General features: G+C 45.6%; 1 protein-coding gene across 1 annotated transcript in view; it reads left to right on the top strand.

Annotated features, from left to right (window-relative positions):
• Window positions 1–8,807: 8,807 nt before the first annotated feature.
• The window catches only part of CTNND2 (catenin delta 2), a 552,484-nt gene continuing 549,446 nt past the window's right edge, over window positions 8,808–11,845 (top strand). Inside the window, exon 1 of the mRNA XM_081206065.1 lies at window positions 8,808–9,309. Coding sequence (XP_081062191.1) covers window positions 9,273–9,309 — 37 coding nt within the window. The 5' untranslated portion in view covers window positions 8,808–9,272. The remainder of the gene's footprint in view (window positions 9,310–11,845) is intronic.

The raw sequence follows: 11,845 nt of genomic DNA, 5'->3' as shown, positions 1-11,845 counted from the left end.
AGGAGACTCCACCACACTCCAGCTGACCTGGGTCTGGAAAGGCCTTCTGTGCCTTGGAGTCACTTTCTGAATGTCAGTAGAACATTGCAACGTTCTTTAATGGTGCTGGGACAACCAGATGCAGAAGAAGACAGAGCACATTACTTTTAGATACAATGCAGAATTTCAGGTGCAGCTTGCATGACAACATCTGCAAAACAAGCGCACTTAAATAGTGCCAAGAGTGGGACTACCTGCACCAGACCTTAGTGTGAAAGAGAGGTGATACACAAGCCATGAAGCCACAGGTTCCTGCACTGCATGGAGAGACTGTTTTTGGAGGGAGTGGGCCTTGATGCTTAGGTGCACAGGTGCTGATGCACAAGCAGTTAGGTCATCTGGGCACGCTGTTGTGGCCATTTTAAACCTCCATCAGTTAATGAGTGATCACTGGCTCTACCTCCTTCTTGCTGCATGTTGGCATACAAATGCAGGCGAAGAGAGAAGATGAAATAAATCAAGTTTGAAAGATTGTTGAAGGGATGTATATTTCATTAATCCCTCAGAGGAACTGTGGACAACATTAAGATTTGTAAGGTGATCTCTAGGATGGATGTGTATTATTTCCTCTGTCTTTGGAATGCATCCTTGTTTGAATTATCCTTTTTTGAACAGCCTCTTTCATGGTGGCTGCTTGTCTTTGATCATTAAAGACAAATGTCCTTCGCGTGAATCTAACAAGGTTTTGTAAATGAAATAGCAACACAGGAGGGGGTGAACATTAAAGTATCCGGGTTTTTTAAGCCTCAAAAGCTGATAGAACAGAATGACAATTCAGAGAAAATTAAATTATTTGATTCCTTTGCTCAGAGGAGGATTAAAAAAAATAGATTCGGAAATGCAGAAATGCAAATATTGATGGCATGTATGCTGCCTAACATGAAAATGCAGAAGTACTTAATTGTTCAGGAGAAATATGAAATTGGATCTTAATTATTTGGTCCCTATCCAGGTGCCCCCCCCCCCGTATAACTTGTGTTTGTGACCAGTTTACTATTAATACTTTTCACATCCATTTGAAAATTTGGTCTTGGAAGACAGTTATGAAGTGTTGTAACACTTGGAACACCTGGTGCAGATATTTTTCTAATGATCTAAACATATTTCTGAATATTTTCTCTCTCTATCACATATACACACACTTTCTATATTCGGTTTTCAATATTGCCAAAACTCAGCAAACACTCAGATATCCCTCTCAATGTCCTTAACACATGTATAATAATGTATTTTCTTCCTAAAGAAGAAACAGATAGAGCTGCTCTTCATTCTTTCACCTTAATTCTTTAGGCAACGGAATCTTAAACTACAACCCCAAGCACACTTATTCTATTGAACACCGTGGGATTTGCTTCTGAGCCAAAGTGCACTGTCCAGCCTACTCTAAGATTCTGCTGTGAAATGTGCTTCAAAGATAAGTTAGCAGTTTGTAAATGAAGGGCTGAGAACCACCAGCATGCCTCCCAGATTTTTATGTGGTGACATTAGTGGATCTTTGTAATACATCAAGGGTAAATAGTTGGTCTTCTCAACAAACGGTTATCACAGCCATTCTTGGTGGGGATGCAGGAAAGGGCCTTCTCAGTGACTGCCCCCAGACCCTGGAATTCCCTCCCTAGAGAAGCTAGACTGGCTCCCTCCTTATTGTTCTTCCATTTGCAGGTGAAGATCTTATTGTTTCAAGAGGCTTTGGGGGACTGACTGGTTTTAATGAAAGGGCTGGTGCCATGCTGTTTTTATTGTAATTATTTGTATGTTTTAATCAGATTTTATATGTGTACATAGTTCTAATTCTATTAATGTGTTTTGGTTATTTTTCACCCCTATGTTTTCAGCAATTCTTGCTTTTGTCTGTATGTCACCTTGAGTCCTGTCAGGAAAAAAAGGTGGGGTATAAATAAAGATACAGTGATGATGCTGGCAATGGCAGGGTTTTTCTGGGGTTCTCAAGGGTACTCAGTACCAGCACCTCATTTTCCCCCAAAGATTAAAATTGTGGCACTTACTGTAACAACTTCATAGTGAGTACAGTGGTACCTCAGGTTGCATATGCTTCAGGTTACATATGATTCAGGTTACAGGCTCCTCTAACCCAGAAATAGTGCTTCAGGTTAAGAACTTTGCTTCAGGATGAGAACAGAAATCGTGCTCCGGCAGCACAGTGGCAGCAGGAGGCCCCAATAGCTAAAGTGGTCTTCAGGTTAAGAACAGTTTCAAGTTAAGAACGGACCTCCGGAACGAATTAAGTACTTAACCCGAGGTACCACTGTACTGGCACCTTTTTTTTCTTAAAAAAAGCACTGGGTAATAGTAATGATAATATTTACCTATGGGCAAAAACACTGATACAACAATAAAGACTGCTTCTTTTAGATATTGTATGGCAAAACTGGGCGAAAATGTTTTAGGTTACAATATGGTAGATGTTCATAATAACATCATGCAGCTATTCTAGGCAGCATCAACATAAATATAGTGTCCAGATCAAGGGAATTAATAGGAGTAGTACTATTCTACCTTGGTCTGACCACACCTGGAATACCAGGTCCAATTCTGGGCACCACAATTTAAGAAGGATGTTGACAAGCTGAAACGTGTGCAGAGGAGGGCAACCAAGATGATCAGGAATCTGGAAACCAAGCCTTATGACCTCAATTGAATATTTTATCAAAGAAACGGTTCTCCAACATTACTGCTGTTGAGAGCAGTAATGTTGGGAGAGCAGGATTGTGTACAGTATTCCAAGTGGGAATCCACCACGTGACACAACTTACTAAAAAGTATAAATTATCAGAAGGACAACTAAAATTTTGTGTGGGGTGTGTGTGTTGTAAACTGTAGCATCTCTTTACAGGTGGTACATGACCCCAGTCAAGCTTGCAAAGATCTACCATTTGCCCGATAATAAATGTTGGAAATGTAAAGAAACTGAAGGTACTTTCTTTCACCTTTGGTGGACGTGCCCGAAGATTAAGGCCTTCTGGGAAATGATATATAATGAAATGAAAAAGGTACTTAAATGTACTTTTCCTAAGAAACCAGAGGCCTTTCTCTTGGGCATTGTCGGCCAATTGGTGTCAAAGAGGGACAGAACATTCTTTATGTATGCTACAACAGCAGCAAGAATACTCATAGCAAAGTATTGGAAGACACAAGATCTACCCACCTTGGAAGAGTGGCAGATGAAGGTGATTGACTACATGGGACTGGCTGAAATGACTGACAGAATCCGAGACCAGGGGAAAGAGACGGCGGAAGAAGATTGGAAGAAATTTAAAATTTATCTTAAGAAATTTTGCAAAATTAATGAATGTTAAAATGTTGTGGTTATATAAAGTAAGGGATTACAGCTGTTAAAGATTAGGTAAAAGAAAAGAAAAGGGAAAAATCGGATAAAATTAAGGGGAAGGATTTGCTGAAATAATTTTGGGAATTGGAATGCAGAAAGGGGAGGTATGGGGAAGTCGATGAAGTAAGTTTAAGAAAAAAAGGAGTTGAAAGTATACGTGTGTGTTTGTTGTTGTATGTATATCTTTGTATTGTGTGTATTGTATGTGTTTTTAAAATTTGTGAAAATTTAATAAATATTTATTAAAAAATAAAATAAACTGTAGCATCTCATGGAATTTTACCAACAATGGGTGGTATGAAACAGATACTTGTGTGCAACAATTACTGTTGGTGCAAGGAGACCCCCCCCCCCGTTCTCTCTGCCACATACCCACACCATCCCGAAATCTGCTCCGGAGAGTTGGAGAAAGCCCCAGTACAGATTATGGGTGCTTGTGGGGCAGAGAGGGGGAGAATATTCTTTTGCAGAAGTAGAAATCTTTGTGCTGATGCAACTTTAGCCTTAACCAGGACTTTTTTTTTCCAGCCGGAACTCACTGGAACTCAGTTCTGGGTGGGCACCATTGCCACTATAAGAGAACAAGGGAGGCGTTCATGGTGAGTTCTGGCACCTGTTTTTCATCTAGAAAAATAACACTGGCCTTAATGCCATGTTGAACGCCACCCAGTGTATTTTAGTGCTTGTTATGGGTCTTAAGCAATAAATTCTGAAAGATCAGATGTCAGAAACTTCTAAACTACATGGGACAAGGAGATATCCAGGTCAGGAGGTGGACGTCCATTCCAAAATTCCGTGTCTGTAAATCTCATTGGGGGAAAACTTGATAGGAATTATTTTGAGATGTTCTAACAAGTAGATATATTAATGGGAGAATCTGCAAGCTACATTGGCAGATTCTTCCCTCAAATGCTTACTAAGAATTAACGACACAATTTACCATACAACAATACTCCCATAACACCCCTGATTTTTCACATTTCTCTTCTAACACCAATTTATATGCATGATGACGCATGCATCATACTGACAGCACTTCTCATATAACCCATGGGAAAGGATGCTAAATGTTGATCGTTCCCAAATATTGATCAACTACAATTAATGTTAATAGCTTCTCTTTTTTTAACAGTTCACAGTGCTGGACAGCTTGCATAATCTGTTACTGATACAAACAGCAGGGAGAAATTATTTCTGCAGTTCTTGACTGCTAACTAGCGTAGTTATTTATTTATTTGTTGTTTGTATAGGACTATCAATGTGGATGGCACAAAAAAGCCAGGTCTCTGACTTGAGGGAAGATTATTATTTTGAATGAAGTCTTCACAATGCGACTTTACAGCACAAACATACACAACAGCGCTGAAATAAGGTGCAGAAACTTTGGCACCCTTGAAAACCACTAATGATCTTTAAGAAATTTGTTATCATATAATGAAACTTGTAAATTTTAAGATAATGAATAAGCACATGTTATATCTTTATGACAAATCAAGTACCCTAGTAAGACTAGATGAAGGCAAAGAGGGGGAAGTTTCAATAACCTGGATATTTATATGTGGATAAACAAAGGAGGGGACGTGGGTGGCACAGGTGGCGCTGTGGGTTAAACCACAGAGCCTAGGACTTGCCGATCAGAAGGTTGGCTGTTCAAATCCCCACAACGGGGTGAGCTCCCATTGTTCGGTCCCTGTTCCTGCCAACCTAGCAGTTCAAAAGCACACCAAAGTGCAAGTAGCTAAATAGGTGGAAAGGTAAATGGCATTTCCGTGTGCTGCTCTGGTTCGCCAGAAGCAGCTTAGTCATGCTGGTCACATGACCTGGAAGCTGTACGCTGGCTCCCTCAGCCAATAAAGCAAGATGAGCGCTGCAACCCCAGAGTTGGCCATTACTGGACCTAATGGTCAGGGGACCCTTTACCTTTAAACAAAGGAGGGAATTGAAGGAACACCACATGGTCTTTATAGAAGATCTCACCCCTTAATTTTTTATGAGAAACATAAAAGGTGAGCCTAGTTTTTATATTGCCCAGTACTGTGCATGCTGTAAATTGTTCTGCATTCCACGAGATTAACTCATGAGTAAGTGTTCAAAGGACTGAAGCCTGAGGTTGCAATCTTGCAGTCACTTCTTTTTTTACTCTAAAGTCTACTGAGCTCAGTAGCGTTGATTCATCAACAGATATATATAGAGAGTTACACTATTAGCTGTCCAGAACATAATAATCACCATCACTTGTTAACAGGAAGAAACCAACTTTGGTCAGAAGAAATCAACACCACCAATAACTCTCCAATCTGAAACATACTGGGTTGTATCCAGTGGCATATTTGTGTTAGCAGAAAGAATTTCCATTTGTACAAGGCAGCGAGATTTATTTTCACTGGTCCAACCTATCCATTGCAGCACATGCCACCTGAAAAAAACTGCCCCTGAGGGTTGTGGGACCCTCTAGATTAGTATGAAACACAACTCAGAGGGCTGAAGAAGGTATGCTGTTATCATCTATCTGCAAGGCAGGGGGTAGGTATAGGGCTGGCAAAAATAGGAAACTCACCTTGTTTAATCTGAAATGCTTCCCACTAGCACAAAAACTACTGGATACAACATGGGGTATCCTTTAAAATCAGAACATAAAAGCGCCCTGCTGGATCAGACCAAATGCCTTTCTAGTCCTTCATTCTGTACCATCAGTGGCCAACCAGATGCCTATGAGAAGCCTGAAAGCAGGACACGAGTACAGTAGCATCCACTCGTGTTCCCCAGCAATTGGGATTAAGATACCTTGTGACTCTGATATTGGAAGTAATATGCAGCCTCCATGACTATTAACCACTGATAGGCTTATCTTCCATGAAGTGTTTAGTTCCCTTTTCAAGGCATCTAAATCAGTGACCCTCACAACACCTTGTGATAATGAATCCATCATGTAGCTATGATGCACAGTTTGACATTGTCTATCCCAGGGGTCTGCAACCCGCGGCTCCGGAGCCGCATGTGGCTCTTTTTCACCTTTGCCACGGCTCCGGGGCAGATACTAGTGAGGGGAGGAGGCGCATTGTGCGCCCCGACACTCCCCACTGTGGTGGGCGCTGTACTGGCTGTGACGTCGCATGGGGGCGGTGCGTGCATTAGTCACGCACCGTCCTGACATCACCTTCCCGCCCGCTGGCAGATCGGACATTAAGGTAAGAAACAATATATGCAGTGTTATACTTGTTTTAAATGTCGCAATGGTTTTGCGGCTCCCAGGTTTTTTTTCTTCGGAAACGGGTCCAAGTGGCTCTTTTTGTCTTAAAGGTTGCAGACCCCTGGTCTATCCCAAATCTCTCAGCATTCAGCTTCATTAGATACTCCCAGGTTCTAATGCTACAAAAGAAGGAAAACTACTCTGTGTGTGTGCGCGCGCCTCTCCATTCCCTCAACACATTGCACATTTGGGGTGATTTGTACACTACAATCCCAAGATCCATTTTCGGTTCAGTAGGTATCTGTCTCACATCTTCTGCAGTGGAGACAGACATGAGGAATTCATTGAATTCTGATCTACTTTAGCACATCTTTCAGGGCAGCAGTAGGACATATCACACATTGATTTATTCCATGTAGCCCGATCCCATGCATGTTTTCTCTGAAGTAAATCCTCCCCCCTCCATTCAGTTGGATTTACTCCTGGGTAAGTGTGCAAAGGATTGTAGCCCTTGGTTTACCAAATCTTTAGAGCAAATCCCATAGTTTTCAGTTGGATTTATGTCAGAATAAACAAGCCTAGGATTGGGGGCGGGGGCTGTCACACAACAAACCATAAAAACAAATCTCAAAGACCAATATTCTATTGCGAAATAATCATCCAGAACTCCTCCTGACCATATAAACAGCGAAATATACTGTTGTTTGGAATAGCCGTGAAAAATTACCAAGCAAAAGGTGGCAGCAGTGAGTTTCTTTGAGATCTGATTTTACTAGCAGTTATTAATGCAGAATTTACACCATCCATATGAAGAGAGGATATTTTGGAAATTCACCTCAGTAGAGAAAGATGCTTGCCAACTGCTGTTTGGCGTGAGATCATTTAGGCATTCTTTGAATTAAAGTTGGAATATAGATTTGGGCGTTAAAATGATTATTTTTTTATTACAACCCTCTGTATAGTGTACCTGAAACCTGAAGAGTTTTCATACTGAGGAGTTGGCTAACCTGGATTTTAAACGGAACATGAAGAAATCTACCAGGGAATCCTAAAATAATGTCCATTTTAGAAACATTCCTGCCCTGTGTAGTTTTATATATGCAGTGTGTGTGGTTTTTTTAAAAAAAAAAAACACACACACACCTACAAATCAGCCTTCTGACTTGTTCTGCGGTGACTTTGACACCCCACAAATTTGCCTTAATGTAACCAAGGAGTTAAAATCCGCACCGCTGCCATTTTCCTCATCGTCTTTGCCAGTCCTGTCAGGAAAAGCGCGCGCGTGTGTGCATGTGTTTCCCCCCATTTCAGGATGGGGCTTTGCGACGACGTGGGAAGGAGTCCGTGAGCTACAAAAGGAACAAGGCAGCCCTTTCAGAGCTTTCCCCCCTTTTAGGCAGAGCCGGAGCTTGAATAAACCCTCTTACAGCTGTGCGAGGCAGCAGCTGAGGGCTGAACCGCCTCCCGTGTCAGCGCCTGCCAAACCCTGCCTGACTGAACTCTCCGCGCGAGGAGGGACGGCGACTTTGGCTGAGGGAAATTCAAGGGCATTGGCCACGCAGCCTTTCCCGCAGGAGCAATCCTGAGCCGCCGCCGCCGCCGCCGCCGCTCTCTCCGGCGAGCCCGCCTCCCGCCCGCCACCAGCACCTGCGAGCCTGACCTCGGAAGGGTCACCCCCCTCGTCTCCGGCTTCGCGCCTCCCTCCCCTCTCCCCCAGCAGCTGCTCGACTTCGCCGCTCCCCGGGGCGGAGATGGCAGCCGCTCCCTCACTTTCTCCTTAGCCCAAGCGCGCCCGAATGCCCGCCGGAGGATGGGGTGAGGCGGCGCGCGAGGAGAGGCCAAGCGGGGCGGCGGGGAGGGCGGCCGTGCGCAGAGGGTGCGCTTCTTTCGGCCGCCGATTAAGGAGTCCGTTCTGAGGGCAACTTTCCGCTGCCGCCGCCGCCGCGGGGAAGCCTCTCCGAGCGGAGGAGAAGCGAGGTCGCCCTCGCGCCACAGCAGAACCCTCCGCTTCTTTAGCCCGGACGGGGCAACAACGCGGGAACGCTTCTTCGCGCGCTTTTTCCTCCTCCTCCTCCCTCTTCGCCAGGCGCAGGTGGCGGCGGCGTTTCGCTGAGGGAGAGAGAGAAAAGAGCGCAGCCGCCTTGCTCGCTTTCCCGCCTGCCCGCCCCAGCCCGGCCTCTGGAGCAGCGGCGGCGGCGGCGGCGGCGGCACCAGGCGCGCGCGCTCCTGCTAGCGAAGGGAGGAGAAGGGAGCGCGGCGGCGGCGGCGGCAGCTGTCACAGTATCTTCTCCAGCGGCGGAAGGTTGCCAAGCTGAGGTGGCCGCACTACAGAGAGAGCGCCGCTGCCGAGTCCGTGGAGAGAGGAAACGGGAGGTGGTGCTGACGGGAGAGAGAGAGAGAGAGCCAGACGTCGAGCTTCTTCTCCCTCTGACAGAAGCGAGAGCGAGCGGGAGAGGCAGAGAGAGAGAGAGGCTGCCTCTCGGAGCCACGCAGTGTATGAAGGAGCCCGCCTCGGAGCCCTCCGCAGGCGCCCGTTTCGCGGCGAAAGAGGGAGGCGGCGGGAAGGGCGACGGCGACGGCCAGGCAGGATGCTGCAATTGGGCAAGGTCAGGACCTTGCACTGAAGAAGCCCGCGGGGCGCCGCAGCCACCTCCCTCCTCCCCGCCTTGAGGATTTGCCTTTTGTTGTTGGTATATGCTCGGGAAACAGCAAGCAGGGGCGACGGCGTTGGGTGAGTCGGGCCAGTGCCATCATGGATGGTGCCCAGGTTACCCCCCCTTCCCCCTGTGCGGAGAGGGGCTGCTGCCTCTGGGTGGAGGAGGGGCCCGCACTGCAAAGGTCTCCCCCTCCCCTCCCTCCCCCTCTTTGTGTTCAGATGGGGTGTCCTCGATTGCCTGGGATTTATTTATTTTTTAAAAAAACACCACCACCACCCCAAAACGCGTCGTATTTATGATCCTTTTCCTTCTGGAGAGAGAGAGAGAGCGAGCCGGCAAAGGTGGGCTATTTCTGCCTGCCTCGCCGTCGCTTTCCCCACCCCCTTCCTTCCTCGGCTCCTCGATGGCTTATGTAGGGCATCGGCAGCGACTCGCCTTCCCCGCCGCCCTGCAACAAGACACTCGTTAGAGCAGGGAAGTCGTCAAGATCTGCCGGGGAAGGGGGCGAAGGAGGCGAGCGGGGAAGATGGGAAATAGACCCCTCGCTTCCATTTAGCCTCGCACTGCTGTGGACCATGATTTTCGTGGCGTGTGTGTGTGTGTGTGTGTGTGTGTGTGCGCGCGCGCGCGCGCGCGCGCGGCGGCGCGCGCAGAATCAACTGGAAATACTTAGTCATACATCCATATCTGCTGGTGGTTCTGCGTTGCAAAGAGAGGGGCGACCCCCCCTCCTCCCCACCCCCATTTCGTTATCTTTTAGGGGCCCGGAATAGTGTGATGCTGCTACTTGGCTGCTTAGGCAGATGCGCCTCTCCACGTTGGAAGAGGATTGGGGTGGCGGCGGCGGCGGTGGTTCCTTTTTGTTTAGCATCCTTGTCTGCCAAAGGGCTTTCTTGAGATTTGGCTGATTTATAATTAATGGCTGAAAGGAAAGATGCCTCTCTCGCTCGATCCATTTCCTCCCCCTGTGCTGATGCGTAATGTGCTTGCATCGATCGCTTCTAACCTAGCCTCCTCGGCGAGGCGAGTCGCCACAGAGGAGGTGCAGCAGACGCGAGACAGTAAATGGTGGTGCACAGATTCGGCTTTTGCTGGGAATGTTGGGGGTGGGGAGCTTCCCCCGAACGGGTTGCATTAGAAGCTGGGCAAAGTTTGTGTGTGTGAGAGAGAGATCCCCTGCGAAGAGTGTCTTGCCCATCTCTCTTGCACATATAGCCGTTTAATGCATGCTTTCATTGCAAAGGGCGTGACTTCTTTTGGTGGCGAAATGTGCGGGCAACCTTAGCAGTTAATCTCTTCCAGGAAACTTAGCAGTATCTTACTATAGATGATTGGGAAAAGATTGATAGGCCTGTTACGAAACGGCCAGCTATTAACTTTTATGAACTGCGGGGATTGGTATTTACAAATACAGTACTTCCGAAGACAGCATCGGAGGAAGTGTATTGACAGCATCGGGGGAAGTGAAACTTTTAGACCTCGCTCATGATCTGCATACATCATATAAATAAATGATGTGTGTGACGTAATGCAGCTTGGTGCAGATCTAATTCTTAGCAAGACGTACATTGTTGAAGGGAACTTCCACTGGCAAGCAAGAATACAATGCAACCCATGAGGAACAAAAGATTTTATCAGTGTGAAGGGTGGAAATATCTTCTAGGCAACGTTTTTAGTAGAAAGGAAGGTTCACAGTTATGCCCCAACTACTTTCTAACAGCTCTGTGCAGAGAATATAGGGGTTGATTGGTTGTTTGCAGTTGTGGTGAGAGACTGTCTGGGAGGATGGATGCATTTCGGATTTCTCCGAAATTAGGTTAGCGCCTTTATACAATTTATAGTCTCCTTGCAGGCTTTTGAGTCCCCTAATGGTTTTTGGGAACATGGATGGATCTTCTTAGTTGATTTGCCAAATTGGAAAGCATGTGATGTTTGTAGTAAATCATCTAAGCCTTTGTAACTGATTCTTTGGACATTTGGGGCAATAGTTCTGTTCTCTAAGGTTGGCTGAATTCACATTTCCCCGGTTTTCAATTCTTGCTACTCTAAAATCTGCACATTCGAAAGCGAACTTTGTATAGATTAAGCACACTCAATAGGTCTAATCAACAGCCTAAACCTGTTATACTTGAGGAACAGTTTGCTATCATAACTGCTGCAGTAGAGAAACATGAGATTCCATCTTGATCGAGTCTTCTAGAGGTGGTGTTTTTGCAGTCTGTTATATAAGAGAGGCTTTGAAAATGAAAAAGTGGACTGTGCTGTGTACACTTGCCAAAGGAAAACGCTCTTGAAAGCTGCAGGTAGTCAGGGTGGGTTTGTTTTGTTTTGTTTTTAATCCTGTGAAGATACTAAGTTGCATTCTTCACAGTAGGTTATAAAGTACTCAGATCTAGAGAAGCATGTCACAGTAGATGCATCTACTGTATCTGAATTTCCGATATTGCTAAATGGATGAATCCTTATTTTTATTCATAACACTGTCTTATGCTGTATACAGCTGCAGAGGACTGTAATGTTATTTATAAATAGCTGTATGATTTTTATTTCAACAGATTGCTTTGAATCATGACAATTATCTTGATTTCTGCCAACTGTAAAAGTAACTTG

The sequence above is a fragment of the Podarcis bocagei genome (genome assembly GCF_964188305.1).
Source record: "Podarcis bocagei genome assembly, chromosome: 8".
Lineage (NCBI taxonomy): Eukaryota > Metazoa > Chordata > Lepidosauria > Squamata > Lacertidae > Podarcis > Podarcis bocagei.
This window is presented reverse-complemented; position numbering and strand designations above follow the sequence as displayed.